This window comes from Solea senegalensis, linkage group LG9 (assembly GCF_019176455.1).
Source record: "Solea senegalensis isolate Sse05_10M linkage group LG9, IFAPA_SoseM_1, whole genome shotgun sequence".
NCBI classification, from domain to species: Eukaryota; Metazoa; Chordata; class Actinopteri; order Pleuronectiformes; family Soleidae; genus Solea; species Solea senegalensis.
The window spans coordinates 21615077-21641433 of record NC_058029.1 but is presented as its reverse complement, the minus strand read 5'-3'; the positions used below and the strand labels follow the sequence as shown (position 1 = coordinate 21641433).

General features: G+C 40.0%; 2 protein-coding genes across 3 annotated transcripts; one reads left to right on the top strand and one right to left on the bottom strand.

Annotated features, from left to right (window-relative positions):
- Nucleotides 1-1754: 1754 nt before the first annotated feature.
- Nucleotides 1755-11041, bottom strand: p3h3 (prolyl 3-hydroxylase 3). The gene is made up of 16 exons (XM_044033143.1): nt 10707-11041; nt 9503-9687; nt 9232-9390; nt 8069-8261; nt 7853-7984; nt 7550-7692; nt 7277-7366; nt 7119-7171; nt 6955-7034; nt 6732-6859; nt 6552-6647; nt 5913-6063; nt 5660-5777; nt 5450-5525; nt 5184-5324; nt 1755-3913 (listed from the first exon to the last, which is right to left on the bottom strand). Exons 1-16 carry the CDS (start codon nt 11002-11004, stop codon nt 3737-3739), a joined length of 2220 nt encoding a protein of 739 aa, XP_043889078.1. The 5' UTR covers nt 11005-11041; the 3' UTR covers nt 1755-3736.
- Nucleotides 11042-12065: 1024 nt separating this feature from the next.
- On the top strand, nt 12066-26155 carry usp5 (ubiquitin specific peptidase 5 (isopeptidase T)). 2 transcript variants are annotated; one of them, XM_044033882.1, is made up of 20 exons: nt 12066-12352; nt 13061-13189; nt 13302-13368; nt 13905-14032; nt 14243-14388; nt 14744-14928; nt 15733-15827; nt 16621-16814; nt 17064-17135; nt 18039-18126; nt 18283-18408; nt 18498-18651; nt 19342-19504; nt 19601-19689; nt 20939-21067; nt 21554-21697; nt 22627-22769; nt 22925-23072; nt 24624-24708; nt 25304-26155. In XM_044033882.1, the coding sequence occupies exons 1-20, from the start codon at nt 12245-12247 to the stop codon at nt 25395-25397; spliced, it is 2487 nt and encodes an 828-aa protein (XP_043889817.1). In that variant the 5' UTR covers nt 12066-12244; the 3' UTR covers nt 25398-26155. The 2 variants fall into 2 exon arrangements, with proteins under 2 accessions (XP_043889817.1, XP_043889816.1); XM_044033881.1 differs by having other exon boundaries at nt 20939-21118.
- Nucleotides 26156-26357: the final 202 nt, after the last annotated feature.

Below are 26357 nucleotides of genomic sequence, written 5' to 3'. Positions count from 1 at the left end.
TTTGGTTTTAAAAAAAAGCTTTATGCACTTTAGGGAAGGGCCTTGCTGTGTGGAGGCCACCATCTTGTGCCACAGTGTTTCTACAGCAGAGCACGTGTGTTGTGTTTTGAAGCAGAAGCTGACTACAGAAAAGACAAACAGCTCTTCTCACACAAACCTGACAACAAAGAAGAAGGAGGAAACTCCAGAGAGAGTGGAGAGAAAGTGTTTTGAAAGTGTTTGCATCCCCTCTGCTACCACTGTGTACCACTAATGTGTACCACTAATTCTTACACTGGACCCTTCATGTGTGTCCTTGTCCCTTGTCCATTGCACCCCACTGCAGTCGCACATTACCTAACAAAGTAAATCACCTGTTATGTAACAGCACCGCAAGTGATCCCAGAACAGGATATCACTTTCAGGCGGTCGATTAGTTTAGAGACGAGAGAGTCCACATTTCACCCAGACAACCTCAGTATCAAGTCCCCGAAATCAGCTCCTGAAACAAGACACGGAACAATGAAAATGAAAACTTTGAGTAACAGGTGTCAGTTTTTCATACCTGTGTGTGTGTGTGTGTGTGTGTGTGTGTGACAGACATGGTCCATCCATTGTCTATACCGCTTATACTCTGATGGGGCTCACAGGGCCCACTGACACCTGTTAGATACCTGTAAGTCTAAACTAAGTAAGTAAGTTTAAACTTTTCCAGTTTAAACCAATATGAACGGGAGGAGGAGGAATATCCAGAGAAGAGCCACACACACAAACACACACATCATGTGAGTTTCCACATGCCATTTAAACTCAAACCTGTAACCGCCACTCCATTGTACTGCCCAAGCAAGGAATACGTCTAATCTGCCCCATGCAGAGTTAACAACATGTCAGTGATGCACGTTATTTGGTTAATTGCTGCCGTCTACTTTTCAAGTGGATATGTTTTCAAGTATCACATAATTACTTTCTGAGTGAGCCCTTTAGGGTAAAAGACTCAGATGACTAAACAGCATCCTTGTGCCCCAGCTGCTGTAGATTCTGGACTACTTTTGAGTACTTCTAATATAATTTCTGTTATGAAAGGGTGGGGAAGCTGACGTGTGCGTGTGTGTGTGTGATGTTTTTCTGGGTGTTTTCTGTCATTCAGCATGGATAAGTGCAGTTTTAAAGTGTTGACTTTGCTCACTCGAGTGAGTTGACGACAGGAGCAGTCTGGTTGTTTTGGCTATTTTGAGTTGACCCTGAGTTTGGAGGAAGGGCATTGAGATGGAGTGTAAAAAAAAACAGCAAACAGAAACAGGAGCAAAAGAACAGTTTTGACAGCAGGTGCACAGACACAGGGTCACAAGAGAGAGCTATTTTCAGCTACTATGCAAAGACCAGTGATGTCTTCATCTTGAATTCTCCCTGTTATTATATCTGAGAGTGTCACTGAAAACTGACCACAGAGAGATAATAGTATCTGAGACATAAGACCTCTACCACCATCGTCCCACATACGTCTGTTCATCCGCTTTATACGATGCATGTGGCACACTATCTGAGAATGATATTTACAGTTGCCTTCTGACAGACTGAGGGGTGGACACGGGGAGGAGGAGCCTCACACCACCTGAGCACCACGTGCTGGTGTCAGACTGGGATACAGGATGGGCGACATATGTATGTGTCTGCTCACACAGGATATCCTTTAAAAACAAAACATGTGAACACAGATCTGTGCTCAGATAGCACAGATAGACACACATTAGTGATGTTACACAATCTCTTTTATGTTAAAAAAACAAGAACGATGGACTTTTTAAAAAATGTTTCACAAATTCATTGTATACAGTCAGGAGACATGTTTAGTAAGTAAGTGAAAGAAACAACCTTCACTGTTAATTTCCTTTTTCCCAAATCTGGTTTTCTTGCGTTATTCAGCGATTATTGCTTTTATTTATTTACTTTTATTTGCTCTTGCTTTTGTATGACGTTTCGTCCCGGATTTATTTCTCTCTTGCTTTTGGTCATATTGACATATGGTGGCGTATTTTGCAGCTGTGCCGTCCCGTTTCGCTTGTTTCTGTCCCTGAGTATCCTGGTTTTGCTTAGTCTGCCAAAGCACTTGGTAAACTTGTTTTTTACAGGTGATATTCAAATAAAATCATTAATATTATAATTATCACTGCCTTCAATTATATAACACACCATAGTATTGATGCAGCGTTACAAAGAGACGAGAAGTTTTCACCGAAAGCATTTGAGTGTAGATTTAGTTTAGTCCATTGTTTATTCCATTGAATCATTGACCTTGTTTTGAAAAAAAAGGAGGTTAAGGATGGCAGAGATTGAGAGGGGGTGGGGTGACTGGATTAAAAGATATATTGTGACATGAATGTAGAATTAAGGCAGGAATTTTGATCCTCATATTGTTTTTGTGTCTCATCTCACGATTACACCTAACAGTGGTGAAAAGCGTCATCCAGTCTGACCAGAAATCATCACCTCACCAGACAAACAATAAGTAGTGTGGGCCACAAATAGGACAGTTAATGCGTGGAAGTGCAACATCAGGGATGAGTGATCCTGTCAACTGCTCGCTCCACATAGCTCACTGTTCTAGTGACATCAGGATGGTGTGACTTCACTTTTATAGCTGAGGTGTTGGACCTGACGTAATTTCCGCTAATCGTATAAAACATGTAAAGGTGACATCATAAAGCCATGAATTTGATGCTTTTCTGCCAAGTGTGAAATTAGAGCAGTAGACGCCTGGGACACTGACGAGTGTGGATATCTTACATACATTATCTAGACATGACACCCACTTATAGGCAGATTAATGCAGACTTTAAGTGAAATTAATGGCTTCAGCATGTGAGGGAGGCAAAAAGGTTAAACCCAAGGCTCCATTAAAACAGTCCTGCCGACCCAGTTCTGCTGCTGCTGTGGGGGATTATAACACAGGGGGGAGTGAGAGTGTTAATATGGGCCATAAACGGTTCTCGGCTTGGTTCCTAATGTACGAGACGAAAAGCAGAAGAGGGGGCTGACTGGACAGCAGGCACTGGTTGTAATGGGAAGGATAAGATGGAAGAGGGTGGTTGAGTGTCACTCCACTGGACATGAATGACTAAATCATCTCTTGCTGGATTATTATTCCATATTCTAAATGGGAGGTTTTTTTAAGCTTCATAAACAAATGCACTCATTTATGAGGGATTAACATTAATCTCTCTATTTCTATCCTTTTTCCTCCTGTGCACCTCTCTGTCTGCCTCTCTGTTCCCACGTCTGCCTCTTACTGCCAGGTTTCTGATACATCGCGCTGATGTGATTACTTTTAGTTACCCACTGCTGTGTTACTGTCTTATCACATATCTTATCACATGCTTGTACTAAAATGTTATCCTTTCATTTCTATTCTTTTTTTTAGTTTTGATCAACTGGCAGCCACAGAGGGTGTAACAGATTACATAGTCTGGCTCTTGCACTGGTTAAGAGTCACATTCATTATTTTATTCCCTTCCATTCTCAGACAGGACAGGACAGCGGTTTCTCTCACTTACCTTCATCACATACAATATAAATACAGTATATACATGCATGCTTTACACAAAAATGCAGCAGGATGAGGAGAGCGAATGTGTGTGTAAAAAAAACGGAAAGATAATGTGAAGTGTTCATGGCTGCTGTGTTGGTCCTGTGATGAAAGCACTGGATGCAAATGAAGATGTGTTCCAGTTCTAGTCTTTAAGGACTGTTGTGGTTCTCACAGCTCATCTTTGCCCCCCGTCACCCTGCCTCTCCCTCTGTTCTTCTCCTTTGGTGCTTGGCTCCGAGCATTCCTGGTGGTGGTGGTGGTGGCGCTTCCTTTTCCCTCATCCTCTTCCTTTTTCACCACAGTATGTCCATCTGCCGCCCACAAGGCCTCTGCTTCCTCCCGCTCCTGAGGGACGGAGAGAAAAGTGCAGCAATGACATAATATAAAGAGCATTTCCTGTGGCTAAAATCATAATATTTATATTTATCTGTACAGGAGTTATTGTGCATTTTATCTTTGTACTTTCTGGAATAATAACCAAAACCATTTATTTTAACTAACTGCGGTTAGTCATCAGTATGAAGTCTACACCAGCATAAAAACCATGTTGTTTTTGCTCAAAAGTAACCACTGGATTCACATGGAATAAATGTACATAATGGTAAACATTAAAACCGCATGACAGCAGCACAACTAATTGTGAAAAGCTAAAACAGACTCTCTACACAGCTAAATAAACTTTACTAACATTAGTTCATATTGGCCACTACAAAACAGCAGCCAAACCTTTTAAAGGTTAGAGAGTATGAAAGGAGAGTATGTTTTCTGACTTTTGAATTCAACTTTTATCTCACTGACCGTGTTCAAATCTGTCCTCAGTTATCCAATCACAAGTGGACCCCGATAGTTCAGATCCAATCAGAAATCACATTTGTTGATAGTTTACGGAAACATGACGTTCCCTGGCATGCTACAATTTTGCAGCATGTATTCATTTCTCAGGGCTCATACAATGATTTATTTTTAGTCACTGCTGTGATATTAAAACGTATTGCCACACGGTGTCTCTTGTGTAATTGTTAGGGTCTCGTTTCATGTTACAGTAGCACGAGTTGTGCTTTGATTTCCTCACCTCCTCTGACTCATTGTTCGTTCTCTCTCCAGCTGTCATTTGTGCAAACGCACACGTACACACACAGGAATACGGACACCTCTGCACAGTCGGTCTCATTAAAAACATCATTTTCTTCTCGCCAACAGCAATGACGCCCATGTGCATTTGCATATGGGGCGTGGACGTGAGATGTTAGGTGTTAATGGTGTTAACAGTCAAAGCAGATGTTAATACCAGGTTTGAACTATCTCACTAAAGATGAGTCTGCGTGATGCTAAGCTACAGTCACCATTCAGTGAGTGATTGGCTCCAGAAATACACAGAAGAATTATCATTAGAAGATCATCTGGTATTTGTTTATATTTACAAATGCAATTTGTCTTGCAATGTAAAGTAAAATGTAAGTGAATGCTGATGAATTATGATGAACCTAAAGGACACTGACGTGGCATGACCACAGACCAGGAAGTGACAAAGCAACCACTAAATTTGTGTTTTTTACCCAAACAACCATGTGACTGCAGGAGACGGGTTTCATATGAGGGGAAGGTCGCTGCTCACCATGTCCCTGTAGATCTTGTCTTTCGTAAACCACAGGGCCAGCGAGCAGCGCCGGCCACTGGTCACTGCAGTAACTCCGTGGGGGTTTACTGGACCCGAAGAGAAGCCCACCAGTCGACCACAGCTTGGTTTGATTTGGGCCTGGGAGCAAAAGAAGAGGTAAAAGGTCAAAAGGTCCAACAAATAATAAAGCAGGCAGGTTTAAACATCCTGAGATCAAATGATTTCTGACCAAAAAAACGTGATTAGGTGGAAAAGTGACTTACTGTTATTGTCTTTGCATCCCGGTTTGTGAAAAATAAATCTCCGCCATTAAAGTTGTCATTCAGGTAGAGAATGGCACTGAAAACGAGAATGCAAACAAAATAAAACTACATACATATATTTCTTCTTTTCTCTATTTCATTACCTTCTAAATATATTTTCTATGGCAACATGAAATATGTATAATTGTGATTGAGATTATTTTTGTGCACCTGAGGTCTCTGTGTATGAATGCTGGCGGTTCCTTCCAGCACTGCTTGGTGTCTGGCTCGAGGAGACAGTTGTCCACATGGACAGGGTGAGACAGGTCTGATCTGCCCTCCTGGTCACCTGAGAACACGCAAGATCAAACAAACAGAACATGTTTAAACTGAAAATATCACAACACTGAGAAACACTGCAGTGTTTCTAGTTCCACCACATGAGCAGATAAATCAAATTTGAGAAATCTGAATAGTGTTGTACCTGTGATAGCAGTGCGACAGACCAAGTGTGTGAAAGAGATGTGGAGTCCTGAGGGACTTCTGAAGTAGGAATGCAGCAGGTCTCGTGCTCGCTCGCCCAGCTCGTGTAACAGCCTGGCATCTGTCTGGTTGATCATGCCGTCCTGAGCCAACTTTAAAAAAGATTTTAAAAAACATCAGCGTACAGTATGAAGCATTAAAAACCTATGCATATCATTTTAATATGAAAACCATTTTATTTACTTTATTACATCCACCAAGGAGGATGTGTTTTTGTTGCGTGTTGACGGTTGTGAGCAGCATAACTCAAAAAATGAACAACAGATGTGGATTCAGTTCTCTGGTGATGTGGGTAATGGTTTCATTAATTGTTGTTATCACTACAAATTCTGAAACACATTTATCAAAGCACTCAAGTTGGTCTGATAAATGTTCAGTCAAGCAGATAATGTCATTAAAAGGTGACTAAAATAAAAAAAAGATCTGTTACCTAAGAAAATATGTCAAGACAAATATGAATATGAAGAGTGTTGGAAAGATTTTTACACACAACAAAGTAAATAACAAACGTCATGGCACTTTTAATGCCGAAATGTTACATATTATATTTTTAATTGATTATTATACATAATGTGTCTACCTTCACAGCCCTGAGCACAGTCAGGCCCTCAAATGTCTCGTGCGGTGTATGTGGAGACCGTCGTCCTCGGTAACCATCTCCAGCTGACACCGCAGCCTATCAGAGACAAGCGCAAATGGAAGTTGAACGTGTTCCTGCTTCTGTCTGATATAATCTAATCCACCACTAATCTGAACTCACCGTGGCTAACTGCAGTATTCTGTCACACTCTGTCTCAGTCATGACTCCGTCCAGTACTACACGATTGGTCCCGTTCAGCTTCTCGTCATCCATGGTGATGGTTACACCCACGCGAGGGACTGGACCACCTGGTGAGAGAGAAGTGGTCAATTATTAAACTATTATTATAAAGTGCCACAGGCTCAACACATAAAAAAAACCCCAGAAGGAACGACTGTCTGACCTGAGAAAAAGCCACTGTCGTCCACTTCCTCTTGCTGATAACCGCCTTTAATTTTCTCATTCATTTTCTCTTGTTCAGCTCTAAAGGTAAAGCACACACACAATAATCAATAACGATACACCTGATGCTCCAGTGAGTGATTCACTTGTCGCCGTCTGTCTCACCTCCAGGCCTCTCTCAGTGATTCAGGGACAACTTCCTCTGGAGTCCAAAGATCCTACATGGACAATGATTATTTAACTCATTGATTACACTCGTGTTATTAAAGTTCTTTACACGCGTGCATTAAAATCATTTGTGTCTTATTGACCTCAGAACTTACTGGGTCAGTGAAACTAAAGGCAAGGTTCTCCATCCCAAAATACAGTAGCTCCTTTTCCTGCAAAGAGTGACTGATGTATCTGACGATCTCCTGTGCAACAAACACAAACAAACTTGTGATCATACAGGATTACATTTGACAAAGAGAAAAATGACTTAAGAGACAACAATAATATTTGAATGTGTTTTTAGTAACTCTAGTACAGTTTAATAATTGAGAAAATACAACGAGGAATTTAAATTGTCACCAAAATAATGGGCTTAGATGTGTTACCTGAGAAGGCTGTATGTCTTGTGACTCTGTGTCTCCTCCTAGTGTCTCATAGTAGAGCTGCAGATTGTCTAAAGAGTCCTTGTCAGAGGGATAGAACAGGAGAAGGGAGCGCACAGACTGCACCGCTCCGCGAACATCACCAGCTGTTGGCAAGTATGAAAGCTAAATAAGTATAAATAACTGTCACTTTTTCAAAAAATGAGACACTGGGGTGAAAAAATATTCAACAATATGTCATATTGTGCATACACTGCAGCATCACCTTACACTTAATAAGGATCATGTACACGTTTAAACCCTGACCTTTAAACTGAGCTATGTGCAGATGCTCCAGCTGTGTGGGCAGGTAGTCCTCTTGAGCAGAAATCCTTCCAGGCCGTGTGGAAACCTGAATCACACAGTACTGCCGGCATGCGAGCAGGGAGAGAGAAAGAGCTAGATGTGGGGGGGGGAAATGCAAAAAATAAAGAAGCTTTGTAACTCAACAGATAATTCAATCTTTTGTTGTTTTATTCTTACCTGCAGCCTTCTCGAACACACCGTCAACACTATTCACTCCCCTGTCCTCAGGCAGCCGTTGGGAGGACACCTCACACTGCACCCTGCACTCCTCTGTCTGCCGCAGAGTTTCATTCACACACTCTTTCCATTTCTTGGACGCTTGTGCCCAGTCAAAGGCGGCCTCCAACTGGACTGCAGCATCGTAGAGGACCTGGGTTCAATGGGTTTGAGAATGATGTGTGAGGCATAGGCAGATGCCATTGCATGGGCTATTCAAACTTATTTCAGGCAAGTCTTGTCATGTTATAACAAGTGTGTCTGAATATACAAACACTGTTCAGACAGAGGTCTGAAACCAGGATTGGACTACGACAAGTTTGAATACCAGAAAGTGAAGGTGGGAGAGGAATTCAGTCCCTCAAGCCATGATTGGCTCACCATAACTACCACTCCAACACATTCGCTCTTTCAATACATTCCTTTAAATTTGGCACTGTGTGATTGCATAATCACTTTTTTTTTTTGGCTACAAGAGAAGATATCAATTCTTGTGTTTAGTCTCATTTACCAAAATAAAGTCTGAATGACTGTAAAGACACTATATTAAACTCAGAGAAGTGTGTGAATTTAGTTTCATGAATGATAATGGACTCACTATCATGAGTTACTTTATGTTGGATGTCTTCTCATAAGCATGTACAGTACAACCGCACACATGGAAACATAAGGACCCAAGGCTAATGGAACAGTGTCTTCAAAGGAAAACAAAACAAGCCCCAAAGTGAGTAAAGTGTTAAAAAGTTAGTGCGTGTTTGCAGCGCACATGGCTTGGGTTCATGGAGTATGTCTTCTACCTTTCATCTCAAATGGGGATGTTTGGTTCAGGATGGTTCTGAATAAAGCATCCTCTTTCTATTTATAACAGGTTTTACTTAATTGCAAATGTTTTCCCTTTGCATTCAAACATGTAAATGTTGGAATGCATTTTGTATAAAAGGATGGATTCAAGATCTGTTGGAGAATGAAAATTCGATGGGCTGTCATAACTGCATGAGTCGTCCTTCTCTTCCTTTATCTGTGCCAGTGAGACACGCTGGGAAAGAATGTTGCCCACCCTGATATACAGCACACTGATCAATGGCTTGCTAGAACAGCCCCATTCTCTCCACTGCCTTCCTCACCCAGTGCTTCTCATTCAGGAACTCTCTGTCCTGAAAGTCCTCTTCAGTCACTCCTTCCATCCTCCTGTACTTCTCAATGTTGTTCCTCATTTCCAGGTGACTGGGATTGGCCACAAAGTATGTATGAGCTGCTGACGCCGCCTTCTGCAACTTTTCCAACTGAAGTGGATAAAGTGGAGAGTGTGAATGAGGACAGGAGTGTCACTGTGACATGAGAAACAATCAGTTATGAGAATGTCTTTGACCTCTGACAGGCTGGGGAACAGCTCACCTTGTAGTATGTGACCTGCAGAAAGTTGTAGGGGTTGCGAGTGCCAAATTCATACTCTATGTCTGATGAAACAGGAAGCTGCCCTGCAGGAGTGACTGAGCGTCGAATACAGAACCGCAAACACTCAGCTCTCTGCTGCACCCAGTCCAAGGCCCAGAGGTCCCACAGGCTTCCCTCCTCAGAGTCTGACAACACAAAAGACAGATGTCAAAAAGATTTTGACATTTTCCTTTCCAAGTAGCACCAGAGGAAGCTCGCATACCACTTGTGGTGCACGTGCCACACTTTGAGAACCATGGTCATAGAACAATATACAAATGATTTGGTGTCAACATTGTCGCAACACGTTATAAAAGAATCTAGTAAGGATGAAGTAAATTAGCATGTTGACATTACCAACAATGCAATTTTGCGTTGCTTCTTATGTCAATAAAGTTTTTGTAACATTAGAAACAGGAATTTGATACATTAATGAAATGTTTTCTAACACTGTATCATTAAGCATCACTTTTTTGTAAATCATGTAGTTTTTGTAGTGTGAGTAACATGTCTTTGCATACATTTGTAACACCTTTGGTTTCAGAGAGTGTGCATAAATATCTAAACTTTTTTACAACTTTATCAAAGCATTTTATTCTGTTTCTGTGTATTATATTTCTATCATGTAATATGAATTTGTTTTAGTCACATTACTCTTTAAAAACTATTGTTGCACACATACTGGCTTTGTCCAACTATGCTTGCTCGCACACTGCATTTACTACAAATTTATTTAGATGGCCTCACGAGGATTTTGACCCTAAATTTAACCATAACCAGTAAATGCCAAATCCTAACCACAATTTAAATCTTACCGGTTAACATAAACAGCGGACTATTGGTCCTGATAAAAGGTCAGTGTTTCTGCCAGGAAAGGTCCTGAAGAGGTCACAGATACAAAAACTACTCTTGTTGAACTCTTTACAGTGTATTGACTTCCATTCATTTCAACAGCCATTAAACCATTTCTAACCTAAACCATAACTAAACAAACCTAACTTTAACCAGAGCCTCTGAAATGAGGTTTTGCCTCATTTGGAGAAGGACTTGGTCTCCATGAGGACAACTGAGGGTACGTGTTTATACCAGAGAGGGTCCTAGAGAGGTAACTCTAATATGAACAAACACACACCATTACAGAATATTTCCTACTTGATAGACTCACCCAGGTTTTGCAGTGCTTCTCTGCCTGTGGTCACACAGTCTTTATGACACTGTCTGCGGACACTGAGCAGAGATTCCTTGGTCAGGATGGATTTCTCCAGCAGCTCCGCAGCTTTCTGCCACTCCTGGCCAAAGTAAGCTCGAACCCCGCTGTAATACAAAAGGTCATAAGGCTGCAGAAGAGACAGGACATTAGCGCTGCCTACGACACCCGGAGCTGCTGCGTTGACTTGATGAGATGCTGAAAGAACAAAATGAAACGCCACGTATACAGCGAGAAGAGTGAGTAGCTGCGCCATGGTCAGTCTGAGGAACAGACAGTCTGTGGGGGAGAAGGAGCTGGGACACGAAGAGGAGGAGGGACTATGAAAATGATCGGGGAAACAAGGAGATTCCTCCACTTGAAGAAGTGCATGAGTTGCATTTTATGCAATATATTAACACATCAGACTGTAAAAATATTATTAATTATTATTTTTTTAATCTCATTTTAATCTTTTTTAATCGTTTAAGCAAATGTACACAGCATTGATGAACTTTTATCAACCAACTGTACAGTGATTTAAATTCTCTGTGTGGCCGCGAGAGGCCGCCATGGGCATGTTCAGCGACGTTACCGTAAGTATACTAGTATAACAACAAGTTCAACCATAGAAAGCAGTTTTTGTTCCCTTTAGCGAAACAGACCTTCATGATTCTTAAATACAGAGGACCACAAGAGCCATATAATTAGTTTTAATGCCTTCTGTTTATTATAACTCATTGGACAATACTTTTACTTTTAAAGTGATATAATAAATCATTGACAAATTATTAAGTAATTGTTTTGTATTTTATCAATGGTCAATTAAGAAAATAAGTACTGGAAAACAGTTATAGTCGATAGAACACATTTATAAATTATGGGATTTAAAATAATAACAATTTCGTGTTTTTCACATGGTTTTTCGGCCACATTAAGCTTGGGTCCCAATATCCAGGTTGCTTTACCTACCCTGCTGCAAAAAATAAAGGAACCAAAAGTTCTTTACTCTCAATTTACCACACTGAAATTCCATAGTACTTATAACCCAGTATTACGAAACATTGTGCTTTGAGTTCACATCAGCGATAACATTTTCCAAGACGGATGAGCAACTGATCCAGATCCACCACATACACAAAGCACAACACACATCAAAGTATTAATTTTCCTTTTTTACACAGTTGTCTCTTGATCGGATGTTTAAAAAAATAATAAAAAATCACGCATCATATAGTTTTTGCCTTTTCAAAAATAAATCTGCTCAATTTAAAAACCACCACAGGTGCTATTATTACACACATTACGGTGACGCCTGTGTCAGTCGGCGTGCGGGCAACTGAGTTCAATCGGCCTTCGTTCTACACAAGGCAGCATCTCATGATTCATTCAGCCGAACGCAGCCACCAGAAGACGGGCTAGACGACGGACACTCTTCCGAGCCGGTGAATTCAGAGGCGGGGTCCAAACTCAGAGGAGCAAGTGTCCCACTGAAAGGCAGAACTATCTAGTTCGTCATGGCGGATGTTGGTGAGGTTTTGATGTCGGTTTTGTCCACAATTCGGGTTCCGAAGCCTGGGGACCGTGTCCACAAAGACGAATGCGCCTTGTCATTTTCCTCGCCGGTGAGCCATCTTTCCTGTATAAACCAAAGCGTCAGCTAACAAACAGTGTCTCTTTGACTTCTCCCTCCCTCCCACTTTCTCTTGTCGTTGTCCGCTGTTTCGTTATGTCAGTATTGTCCTACTTTCAGCGCTGCTTTCATAGACATTTCTTTTGCAGCTAGCTCGCTAGCATGCAGGCTAGCATCGAGCTAAGCTAATAATGCATTGTAACTGAAACTTAGCTGCTGTACCTTGTTAGCTAGCTAGCTATGTTAGCATGTGCTGTCAAACTGGCTGGCAAACTGCAGTGTTTTTATGGTCAGAGAATAAAGACATGTTTATGCAAAGTAGCACATGGTATCACAGTCATTTTTAGGAGCAACAAGACAACAGCGGACCTGTGAAAAAAGCTGAATTGCATGTGTTGTAGGGATAATAATAATAGTAGTAATAATAATAATAATAATAATAATAATAAAGATTGTTTCGGATTTTGGTCCGTTTATTATAGTGCTTTGTTTACTCTTATTTTCTTGTGACTGCGTTTGTCACCAAAGTAAATTCCTTTTTCGTCAGTCAGCCCATGGCAATAAAACAGATTTGGATCGACAGGCTGATTTTGGAGTGCCTAAACATTAGCTGATGATGCTTCAACTTTAGATCGAAAGAGTGTGTCAAGGTGAGGAGGTGTAATGATTGGTTTTAACATCCCCATGTCTTTTTTTACAGGAAAGTGAAGGAGGCCTGTATGTGTGTATGAACAGTTTCCTGGGATTTGGTAGTCAGTATGTGGACAGGCACCATGCTCGGACTGGTCAGAGGGCTTACTTGCAAATCACCCGGACTCGTAAGGCTAAGGTGGATATCCTTCAAATCATTTATGTTCTTCAAAACAGTGGTCATTTCTACCACAGTGCCCACTGACATTCATAAACACCCACTCATATCCCTCCCTGTTCTATTCTTATAGAAGGAAGATGACACTAACTCTGGATCTGGACACCCCCCAAAGAAAAAGCCCACCAGATTGGCCATAGGCAAGTCCATTTAAGATTGTTTATACTAAAACATGAATCTATGAAGTATCCTTTGGGAAGTTAGTCCTGTGTCATACAGCCCACACGTGATAACCTGTTCAGAGACAAACGTGGTATTAACGTCCGCCATGAATGATTGTGTAACAAGTGGACAGCTCACTTGCATCCAGTGAGTCCTGAATTCAAAATATTGAATTATTCAGAATAATTCAATGCTGGTTTTGGGACACATGTGGCCATTATTTTGCATATGTGAACACAATCCATTCTCAAGAACCATTAAAGACTACCTCCTCACTCGATGTCCTTTGACCTGCTGCAGTGTAACAGTAAATGTGACACACAAACGTTAATAGAGGACACATTTCTACAGTTGGACTTATTAAAAACTTCATTTTGGAGGACACATTTTAAAACCAGGTGTTAAACATTGTCATTTAGCACTCTCCACTTGCGACTTGATCACCCAGGACTGATGTTAATACCAGGTCTTAATACAGCCACAGTCAAATAAACAACATTTTTGATCTGTCCAGGGATTGAAGGAGGTTTTGATGTGGAGCAGGAACAGTTTGAGGAGGATGTAAAGGTGGTCATTTTACCAGACCGACAAGAAGTGACATCAGAGGATCTTGGTAGCATGCCTGATGTTGTGAAAGAGCGGGTGAGAAACCTTGTATGTTTTTAGCAAGGGATATCATTCTGCTAGGTTTACCTCAATGGTAACTTTACAAATACATTTGTAAAATTTCTGCCATCAACAACAGTCATCATTAATCATTGAGTTTGCTGTAATACAGTATGTTGTATTTTTTTACACAGACTTTATGGACTTAGTAATATATTCCTGTTGATTAATTTGCTGTCCCTTTAGGTGTCCCTGTCCATGGCGGGTATCATGGCAGCTGACTCAGTGTCTCATGCATTACAAGTTCAACAGTGGGACGGAGAAGTGAGACAGGAGTCGAGGCATGCAGCTGACCTCAAACAGCTTGACAATGGACTCAAAATTCCTCCCAGGTGCGATCTGAGGTCACAACTGTTCCATAAAATAAACACATGTTGCTGTTCCTTATAGATTACTCACTTAATAAAAAAGCTGCTCCTATATTTCTTTCAAACTTGATGATCTTGCAATACCAGTCTCATCACTTTGTTAAACTCTTATTAGTTGCAGTGCTTTATTTTATTTATTTATTTTTTAATTCAGCAGAGAGATGCTTTGTTGTATTAGTTTCAAAATGCTGTTGTCTCCTACGGCACACATTTTTGGTCAGAATAAGCTATTCAGCTTTATTAATCAAAACCTACAACAGTAGTGGAAGAATAAAAGTTATTAACACAAAAACACATGTTAACTTTTTCTCCATCTAAGTGGCTGGCGGTGTGAGATTTGTGACCTCCAGGAGAACTTGTGGATGAACCTGACGGATGGCAAAGTGATGTGTGGTCGCAGGTATTTTGATGGCTCTGGGGGCAACAACCACGCTCTTCTTCACTTCCAGGAAACGGGATACCCACTTGCTGTCAAACTTGGTACCATCACTCCTGATGGAGCAGGTAAACAGATGGCATGCCCAACTTTTCAATGTCAATGGTAATATTAATATTTTTCAAGGACATAATATCCTTTAATGCCACGGTATAGGTTTAGTGTAAATGGGACAGTAATGGTTTTGATTTTGACAATTGTTCTAAGAATACATATTTATATCACCCTATATCATCTTCTCTCTTTGTCCCTGTCTATTTTTTCTATTTCTTCAATTGACCCGGCCATTTGTTTTGGAAAAACAGCCAGAAATTTTACAAAGACAGTCTAAGGCTTTTTTGTGATTTCCTGCTCCACTTTGTACCACTGTCAGGATGCCATGTGTGTCTGTCCATATCTGTGTCTGTGTCTCACAAGTTTTTGTTATATCCAGAAAATGCAGATGTGAAATAACAGTGAGGAAAATTATATGAAATATAGGTCATACTTAAGAACATGCAGTAAGAGAGTCTGCTATTTATGGTCACACTGACCATCTTTGATCACTTGATCTTTTATTGACTCAACCATCGAGAAATATGAGATACAACACACATTAACAAGATAAAGGTGAAATGTACTGGTAGCGTTCTTCATTTAAGCATTCTTCAATAGATATTGTTTGGTTGTGCTATGTGCCCTTTGTCCCTGTTTATTGTGGGTGTTTTAATTGTTTTTGTACAGCCAATTGCAGAATATATTTCCCCTTTATGGACAATAAAGTTATGACCTCTTCTTTACACCCCTTTAACATTAAGAAAAAGTATAGACAATGTATATTTGACTGAAACTCTTCCATGGCCTTTGATTGCCACTACTGCATGTGATTCCAGATGTGTATTCCTATGATGAGGATGACATGGTACTGGATTCCAAGTTACCAGAGCACCTTGCTCACTTTGGCATTAACATGATGACCATGGAGAAGGCAAGTTTGTATATTTTTCTATGCTTTTTAGTTCAAGCAGACTATTTGATTTAGTTTAATTTATCTCTCATTGACCATTTTAAATATCAGATCTGTCAATTTAGTCTAATTGTTTCAGATCCTGTATGATGAGTGTTATAATTTTAGTCACATGGATTTTCACATATTACAAAACTGGGGCTTATGTTTGTGGTTTTGAAAGCCGCGGCAAACACTGACAGCTGACACTGCTTTTTGATAATGTGTTTCTTGGTAATGCATATAAAAAATATATAAATTATTTAATGTATATGTGTATGTGAATTATTATTATTATTACTTAATATTTCTTTATACTGGCTGGACTTTTGTGGCATACCAATTATCTGCCTCCATTTCCTAGTTTCCCACCACACCAGTTTCTTCTCCAATTTCCTGCTGCCATTCATTTTATTGCCATCTACTTCTCCATTTACACAGAGTGCAGGCAACACAGTTGTCAAAATAAGTGATGTCTGTCTACCGCTGTTCACTGTGTAGTATAATGTTATTTCTTGTCTCGCTAATGTATTACTGCACACATTTAATGATGTAGCACAGACAGGGGGTATAGAAATTGTACTATACTAGAACAGCAAGCGTAGTGATGATGTATTTTGTACTTTTTTGCCAGTCTGCCTGCTGTCATTATTACATATATTGGCTCTTTTTGCACATGATTCTCAGAACATTGTCAGAAGCCTGCTGCATATATTTTATTTGCTTGTGTCTTCAATTCTTCGCTTCCATGTGCAACTGATTTCTTTGTTATTAGACGGAGCGAACGATGACCGAGCTGGAGATTGCTGTGAACCAGCGTGTGGGAGAGTGGGAGGTGATCCAGGAGTCTGGGACAACCCTGCGTGCTCTGTTTGGCCCTGGCCTGACTGGCATGAAGAACCTGGGCAACAGCTGCTACCTCAACTCTGTCATGCAAGTGCTCTTCACTGTTCCAGACTTCCAGAGCAAGTTAGTACACACATTTTTCTTCTTGCCTCCATGCTCCTGTCCCTCCTATTTTGACCATGTGACTTATATAAGTAGAGGACATTGTTAATCTCTATGCCAGGCAATGAAAAATGATATTACCATTAGTCATTACAGCAGTAGAAGTTCATTTTTTATTTTTAATTTCTTGAATATTCTAATGTTTGAAACGTTTAAGTCCAGCACTAGGAGTAGGATACAGAATTTGTGTAATGTATTTCTGCTTTACAGGTACGTGTCTAACATCGACAAGATCATTGATGAAGCTCCAAGTGACCCCACCCAGGACTTTAAAACCCAAGTGTGAGTGTCATTGTGTGCTGGAGATTTTCAATGACAAGCTCCTGTTATCGCCATTGAATGTCTGCATACACAGTAGGAATGCAATAACAGTGTTTGATACAATATTAGAAAGTCCACAATGCTCCGACAACCATCATGCATTGTGGGTAAAAGAACCCGTTAGCATTATTAAACACAGGCATACTCAACTCTGCATGGAAATGTATAGGATAAGTCAAGCAATTGGACTAATGTGACTATTGTCCTAGTCTACAAGCACAAGTGGGGAATTGATTTATTGAATGAAATGTGTCCACCTCTTCACAAGGTGGCGATATGCTCCCTCTCCACTCTCTCCACTCTCAACCATTCTCAGTCTTCCTACCATCCATGTACTTGAAGCTGACAAAACATAAAATCAGTCTGGATTTTGCCATGATTTTGTCAATGTTGTCTTCTTCTGCTGTGTAACTTCTTCTGTTTCTAGGGGAGAAATGTGGCATGTATGAGTAGTAATTCGACTTCCGCTCACATTATCTGGGTGTGTTGGTCTGACTTTGAGAAATTCAATGTAGTGCCATTTCAGTAGTACTATCATGTTTTTTAGAATCAGTCTCTTGTGCTGTGCTGTTATGTTATGACATGTTGAACAGTTACATTAAATGTTATTTTGGTCATTTATAGGACTTGGATACATTTGTTTCCAGCTTAAGCAAGAAAATAGTTGCCATCTAAACTGGTGAAGCCTCTTTGTGTCTTTCATTATCCTTATATCAGGATGTTATAGAATTGTTTTCTTGTTCCTACCAGAAATGAGTCTTAATGTAGGCCTATATCCATACCTCAATTTCCACTGAATGTGTAAAATTGAGGTATATTTTTGGATGTCCAGTGATGTTAGCTTTGTTTGTTTGCTTCTCTCAGAGCCAAGCTTGGTTACGGTCTGTTGTCAGGAGATTATAGCAAACCAGCACCAGACCCTGGAGATGAAAACGGTGCATCTGAACCCAGGGTAAGAGAAAATACTTGTTCACAGTAGATTCACTGAGTGTAGTTTTATCAGATCTCCATGACATGCTTATGACTTTCAGAGACGAGTGTGTATGTGGTATACTTAATATTGGCTCACACCATTGAAAAATCTGATTGTTGATGCTTTGTTTTGCAGGGAGACCAAATTGGCATAGCACCTCGAATGTTTAAAGCACTTGTTGGGCGGGGCCACCCAGAGTTCTCCACCAATCGTCAACAGGATGCTCAGGAGTTTTTATTGCACTTCATAAATATGGTGGAGGTGAAGGAACACTATGCCTCTCCTACTCATTTTGATGATCAGCTTTTTTTAATATTGCTCACTTTTTTTCCTTTTTTTTTTACCCACAGAGGAATTGTCGCTCTGGAACCAACCCATCCGAAGCCTTCAGGTTCCTGGTGGAGGACAGGATTGTGTGTCAGCAGTCACAAAAAGCCAAGTACACTCAGCGGGTAGATTACATTGTTCAGCTTCCTGTGCCCATGGACCAGGCTACCAACACAGGTGATGCTTGAACAGGATACAGATTTATATATAACATGTTATATATCCACTGCAGTGACTAAGACTAACAGATAAACAAGGCAGTAAGGGCTGTTTGTGAATCATCAGTTGTAGTTGTATTGTGTTAGGTTTTCAGTGCAGTAAAGAAGTCCGTTATCCTGAAATGTCTAGTACAGTGGAAGTCACTTATAATTTATATTATGAACAGGTGAATCAGTAAAGCATAAAATCCCATCACCTTTGTTGCTTAATATTGAAATAGTGATGTATTGAATTATTTTATTGAACATAAGCACACAATTTAAACACTTGGAAATTAAGATCTGGCCATTACAGTATTAACCTAGATTGTACTAGTACTCATTTAAAATTGGAGAATACAGTTTTTAGTGTTTTAGTATGGGCAGTCTATTTCATGAATTGTTATTATTGTTTCAACTATTATTGTTTAAGCATTTCTGCATATTCGGTGGTATAATAAACTGACAGGCGTGGGCAGTTTTGTGATGAAGCAAGAATGTATTTATATGGTCAGAGTTGGACATGGACAAACGCTTATCTATTATCCATCAATTGACCCATGTATTTTAGTGATGTGAACACTCAAGAATAGTTCAAGTGTCCCAGACGTGTGATGTGCAAATGTTTTTCTCGCTTTTCTTTTCTCCCATTCAAATATTGCTGTAACAGAGGAGCTTCAGGAGGCGGAGCGCCGGCGGGAGGAGGGGGACTCATCAGCCCCTACAGTGCGTGCACAAATCCCCTTCACTGCTTGCATGGCAGTCCTCAGTGAACCAGAGGTTCTCACAGACTTCTGGAGCTCCGCTGTTCAGTCCAAGACTACTGCTACCAAGTATGATGCACCCAACCATTCACGTACTGGAAGATGATAACCGAAGCAAACCTCACGATAAATGTATTAATATCAGCTTGTGGCTCCTTTTTTCAGAACAACCCGCTTTGCCTCTTTCCCCGACCACCTGGTTATCCAGATTAAGAAGTTTACCTTTGGCCTTGACTGGGTGCCTAAAAAACTGGGTGAGAAAAGATGTCACTAAATTTGTGTGTTAGATAATTGTTTAGGTCCACAGTATAGTCTGGAAGGTCTGAAAATATTAAAACTCCTGAAACACATACAAAATTTAATATCATATGCTCTGGGGTATACATCATTTATCATGATGTATACTCTAAAGCCAAGCCACAGTATATAACGAAGCACCTCATACATTATTTCAATCAGCATCATTGAAAAAAGTCTGATGGGGTGGAATAGAATGTATACTTTTTATGAACTTAAAAATCATTGTCACAGTGATGTCAACCTATTCTCTTCTCAGCATGATGAGGAAAACATTTTAACAGCAAGTCGAGTCGAGGTGTTTTCCATATAATAATATAAGACTTGTTCACATTGACCCATATCAGATTTTTTTTCACTTGATGTGACTCAACTGATTTTTTTTCAGGACTGTGAGGATAAAGAAATCTGATCATCAATTCAGGTTTTAAAGTCAGACCTGTGTCACTTCATTTTGTGGTCCTAGATCAGATGTATATCCAATACATGGCCAAACCATGGAATCCATGCGTCTTTTTTTCATCAGTCTGCACATCACAGACAGCATGGCAAAACCAGATGTAAAACACTTGCTGATGTAAACATGAACCATCTGATGTCATCTGCACTGAATCAGAGCTAAACGATGTAGCTGTTAAAGTCAGCGAGGAAAATACAAACAAGAGCCTGTTGTTGTATGGAGATTCTGTCATTAAGGTTCTCTCAATCAAAAAAACACAAAAGACCTAGTTTGGTGATGTTGGGAGACAGCAAAGCATCATGGGAATTATTGTTTTGTTATCCATTTGTTGTGAGCTTTACAGGGAGAATTTTTGCAGCAGAATGTGCAGCAAATGGCAATGAGTTGTCAGGAACTATTAGTGATGAATACACACAATAAACACAAGCAAACGACAACATGCGGGCTAACTACAAAATACTTCCTTCCTTTCTCTTCATAGAGGGCTTGGTCCAGAACTTATAGCTGAGATGGTAAAAGCACATGACGCCATTAGTGTTAGAGGCCACTGCACTTTCTGGAGTCTTAGGAAATACACCTTCCAACTTGAAATTCCGTCAGCCTCAAGATATTTACTTTCAATACCTGAGCAATGGATTACACCCTTAAATACATATAGAGACACAGTGACTCTCTACAAATGGAGCATTTGCACTATTTTGACAATAACGTAGATTTGAGTGCTGTGTGATTTTTCTTCCTTGCAGATGTGAGTATAGATGTTCCTGATACTCTGGACCTGAGTGCACTACGTGCAACTGGACAGCAGCCAGGGGAGGAGCTTCTACCTGAGGTGGCCCCACCCTCACTCGTGACCCCTGATGTGGAGGTCAAAGGTATCCTGGGTTTCCACGAGGAGGACGACTCGCTCTACTCCCCACTGCTGTGTCAGTCTGTCATTTCTGCTCTTTTCCTTCCTCTTCTGTGACTCTTATTTGTCCATCCTTTTTTCCAACTTTTCTTTGTTTCTGCCTTTTCTGTTTTCTGGAGTCCTTCTGTTGCCTTTTTGCATTTTTTACTTTATATCATGTGATGTGATTTGAGTTGAACTTTGTTTTAGCAGAAGCCACATGTTTATAGTTCTGTTTTGGTTGAATATGACTTGACGTTTCCATACATTCATTTGTTAACATTTTGTCAGTTTATTTTTTTTAAATTATGTTAATATTAAGGATGCATTTTGGACAGGAAGTAATAATGGGCTTGGTAAATTTTCAGTTTTATTATCATTATCATTTTTTCCACCAAAAATTTAAATTGGTAAGTAATAATTGAAGTAAACATTGAAGTAATTCAGCTTTTTCCTCTCAACATACACTCAGCTCCAGTCCTTGATGACGCCACTGTGTCCCAGTTAGGTGAAATGGGATTCCCCCTGGAGGCCTGCAGGAAAGCAGTGTACTACACAGGAAACACTGGAAGTGACACTGCCATGACCTGGATCATGAGCCATATTGATGACCCAGGTGTGTAGAGCAGTGGAATTTACAATAAGTCTTGCTGCTTTTAATGTCTGTTGTATAGATCGTGCATGTGAATATGGAGAAATCTGTAAGTGCAAGGAAAGATTTTTGGTCCTGGTTTCTATTTTTAGTTTGAGTTGTTTTTGGCAGGTAGAAGAGATGGAACACACTGACAGACTGTCTCTCAAATGTAACTCCACCTTTGCATCATATGTTTTTTGCCTTACTGTAAACAATATACAAATATACACTGCCTGGCCGAAAAAAAGTCACCACCTACAAAAAAAGGGTCTCGCATATGTCTCGCATATTTCGTTGGACCGCCTTTAGCTTTGATGATGGCACTCATTCGCTGTGGCACTGTTTCAATAAGCTTCTGCAATGTTACAAGATTTATTTCTGTCCAGTGTTGCAGTCATTTTTCACCAAGATTTTGATGATGGGAGAGTCAGACCACTGTGCCAAGCCCTCACATCCCAAAGATTCTGGGGGTTAAAGTCTGGACTCTTTGGTGGCCAATCCATGTGTGAGAATAATGTCTCATGCTCCCTGAACCACTCTTTCACAATTTGAGCCCAGTGAATCCTGGATTGTCATCTTAGAATATGCCCGTGCCATCAGGGAAGAAAAAAAATCCATTGATGGAATAATCTGGTCATTAAGTATATTCGGGTAGTCAGCTGATCTCATTCTTTGGGCACATAATGTTGCTGAACCTAGACCTGACCAATCCCAGGTCATAGCACTGCCCCCACAGGTTTGTACAGTTGGCATTAGGCATGATGCACTAGGCATTTGGCAGTGTATGTTTTTAGGTGTATTGGTTTAGCTCTCCTGGTTGCAAATCATCAATATCTGTTAATGCCGTTTTCGAATAAAAGGTTGTAGAATGGATAAAGTCCTAATGTTCTCCTCTGTCCGATTGTCCACAGACTTCGCAGCCCCACTAGTGTTGCCAGGCTGCAGCTCTGGCCCTGGGACCACTCCCACCGAGAGCATTTCTGAGGAGCACCTGGCAACCATCGTCTCCATGGGTTTCAGCCGAGACCAAGCAACCAAAGCACTTCGGGCCACGGTTAGACTCATTGTCATGTCATTAATTTCAACACATATCGCTCAGTGCAGTTTCATTTATGTATCACAACTGACCTGAATATAAACAGACATAAAGTATTCTCACATCACAACTCACATCACAAATCTCATAAAGCTTTTGTTTTCGTTTCTTAGAGTAATATTCTGGACCGTGCAGTGGACTGGATCTTCTCCCACCTCGATGACCTTGAGTCCATGGATGTGTCTGAAGGAGGTCGCTCAGCTGCAGAGAGCGAGGGTCGGGAGCCCCCTCCTGGACCTCGTGTTAGAGACGGACCAGGCAGTAAGTCAAAGAGAGAGGGCTGAGATGAGACAAAATTCAGAACAACATTTACCTCAGATTAAATTCTTACTAATCAGTTGTAGGGAAGTGATTAGAAACATGACTCTTAGACAACTGCATTAGCATCTACACTGTGTGCTCCATTATTAGGCAAGTGAGTATTTTGGCCATATCATCATTTTTATGCATATTTTCCAACTTCAAGCTGTATAAACTTGAGTGCTTATTGGATTTAAGCATACCAGGTAATATGTATTTGTGTAATGAGGGAGGGTGTGACCTAAAGAGATCAACATTCTATGTCAAGGGAGTACATAATTATTAGGCAGCTTCGCTTCCACAGGCAAAACGGGCCAAAAAAGAGATTTCACGGACTCTGGAAAGTCAAAAATTGTAAAAAGGTCTTTCAGAGGGATGCAGCACTCTTGAAAGAAACCTATTGAGAAATTGAGAGATTTGACAAGAATCAAACGTAAAGCTACCAGTAACCCATTGTCCTCCTACTATTAATCATTTCCTGAACAATTTCTTCTGCACCTCCCCATCAAGTTAATGCTTCCAGCCCCCTTTTCTCCCACTTTCTCCTCTGTCTGTTTGAGTAAGGGTGTAAAACCAATTTAACCATTTAAAAAGAAAAGGAAATGTCAGGAAATCAAACATTACATAACAGATCAAATGTGTGTCTCAAAAGCTAAATAAGAAAAAAGACACAAATGAACCGCCAAAGATTTGACAAGAATCAAACGTGAAGTGACCAGGAAGCCACTGTCATCCAGAGCTGTCATATTCCAGAACTGCAACCTAAAATCAAAATCAACTCAAAAACCTACTGCCAGTTTTTAGAAGACACTTTCTTCAAGCAGCGGTACAGGAAAAAGTCTTGTATCTTTCAAGAAGTCCATGATTTTTATGTAGGACAAGTACTAGCGTGGCTAGCCAGTAAAGGCCTCAAGGATGAAAAAATAATGACATGGCCCCCTTCCTCACCTGACCTAAACTCTGCTGAGAACCTGTGGGCCCTGCTTAAACGGGAGATGTGGTTGCTGCTGCACAAAAAGATGATTCCATGAATGGAAGGCTTGTGACCGTTATTGAAAAGAAGGGTGGCTATATTGGTCACTGATTTAAAAAAAAATAAATAAAAAAAATGGACATGTCAGAAATGTTTATTTGTAAATTTTGACTTTTATTATTCTCACTTTAACAGATGAAAATAAACAAGTGAGATGGGAAACATTTAGTTTTTTCATATAGTTGTATAATAATTCTGCAAACTAATAGTTACCTTATAATTGTGCACAAGAAATACAAAACCTCACTTTTACTTCCTTAAATATTCATGTTTAACCCTAACCCATTAACATTTTGGATTGACCAAGAGCACTGTAGTTGTTCAATAATATGAATCCTCAAAAATACAACTTGCCTAATTGTGCACACATTGTAGAGTTCTATGTTCTTGCAGCAGTCACGTTTTAGGTCTCGTTTTTATATGTCCTGTGTATTTATAATTAGAGTTAAACCTGTATTTTCATCCTGTTTTTCATTCAGAGTACGAGCTGTTTGCATTTGTCAGTCACATGGGAACAAGCACAATGTGCGGCCATTACGTCTGTCACATCAAAAAGGATCAACAGTGAGTGTGTTTTTCTTTTTAACTTGTGTTTCTGACTTGGAGATATTTTACAATGTCAAAGTGTCAACATGTATTTAGAAGGCATAACAAATAATGAGAAGGAAAAAAAACATTGCAGGAATCAAACCTTACAAGAAAATAAATGGCATTTTTTTATCTTTTATGTTAAGTTTTCCTGAAGCAAACAACATATAAATGAGTTCCCGTCTGAGGAATGATATGCTTTCTGTTCTCAAAGCAGTTGTTTATTTATTCAGTATCAGGGGGAAATGTTAAAGTGTTTAAAAATATGCAGTAGGTGATTTCAGCCTCAGCAGGGGGCACCACACTCCAGCTCTGCTCTAAATGATAAACCTTAGCATAATTTCTCATGTGAACACAGTGGAAACTGTGAAACTTCAATTCTTGGTTGTTTTTTTATCCACTCAAGAAGATTGTATTGATTTTTTATTTATACATATATATATTATAAAATATATAAAAAATAGAAGTTAATGCGACTTGGGAAGGTTTTTTTAATGTGATATTTTTAGTTATTTGGTCAGAGCAGATTTGACCAAACGGATATTAATGAACTGTGTCCTCTCTGTTTCAGGTGGGTGATCTTCAACGATCAGAAGGTGTGTGCTTCAGAGAAACCACCCAAAGACCTGGGTTACCTCTACTTCTATCGGAGAGTGGCTGAATGAGACAAGGGAGTGTTGAACACACACAACACGACATTCACAGTCACATCCCAACAAGCTAATTACGAATCCCCCGGCACGCTTTACAGTGACTTAAGTGTAAATAAATCCCTCAGATCGCATATATACAAATAAATTGGTGCAGATGTACAGATGAGGTGTTTGGGGAGGGGGTGGCAAATCATGAGCCTGTTTTAAAAAGCAGATATAATCATGTAATATCTGGTCATTTTACAGAGTTAAACTGAGAACTAATTCTCTGTGAAAACATTTGTTCCAGCTTTCACTCAGTAAATGAATCTAGAGAATTCATAAAACCTGCTTCATAAAACAAGCCCCATAACTTTCTTTGTCCATTCACTCATTCTTAAAACATTTGTTTAAGTGCCACTATTAACCATTTCCTGAACAATTTCTTCTGCACCTCCCCGTCAAGTTAATGCTTCCAGCCCCCTCTTCTTTTATTGGACGGTTACTGCTCGGTGTCTCCCACTTTCTCCTCTGTCTGTTTGAGTGAGGGTGTAAAACCAATTGAACCATTTAAAAAGAAAAAAGAAAGAAAATGAAATGTCAGGAAATCAAACATAACAGATCAAATGTGTGTCTCAAAAGCTAAATAATTAAAAAAAAGAAGTCAAAACACCAAATTCACTTGTTTTTTGTTAAAGGTTGGTGAGGGTGATATTTGTTTTCTGTTTTTATTTTGCAAACACATCCTTTGTTATTTTTGCTGTGACAAATAAAGAATCGTCTTTCTGTCATTCTGCCGCCTTCTCAATCCGTGCATCATGGAATTTTACTGCGACTCACTACTTTGTTTTTATCTTTTTTTCCTATTTAATGAATTATTGGCTACAAAGTCACAAATGTGAGCATCACTTGTGGAGTTTTAGGTATTTGTAAATAAGTGTCTCAGCTGCTGTAAACAACCTTTCTCTGCGTCATATAAAAATAGCATGGTTT

Coding starts and splice junctions, on each gene's coding strand:
- p3h3 (XM_044033143.1), bottom strand. CDS start 11,004: ATGGCGCAGCTACTCACTCTTCTCGCTGTATACGTGGCGTTTCATTTT. Junction 6,860..6,954: donor CGACAGTGGCTTTTTCTCAG/GTCAGACAGTCG, acceptor CTCTCTCACCAG/GTGGTCCAGTCCCTCGCGTG. Junction 3,914..5,183: donor ACAAGATCTACAGGGACATG/GTGAGCAGCGAC, acceptor TCCGTCCCTCAG/GAGCGGGAGGAAGCAGAGGC.
- usp5 (XM_044033881.1), top strand. CDS start 12,245: ATGGCGGATGTTGGTGAGGTTTTGATGTCGGTTTTGTCCACAATTCGG. Junction 14,389..14,743: donor GGACTCAAAATTCCTCCCAG/GTGCGATCTGAG, acceptor TCTCCATCTAAG/TGGCTGGCGGTGTGAGATTT. Junction 14,929..15,732: donor CATCACTCCTGATGGAGCAG/GTAAACAGATGG, acceptor ATGTGATTCCAG/ATGTGTATTCCTATGATGAG.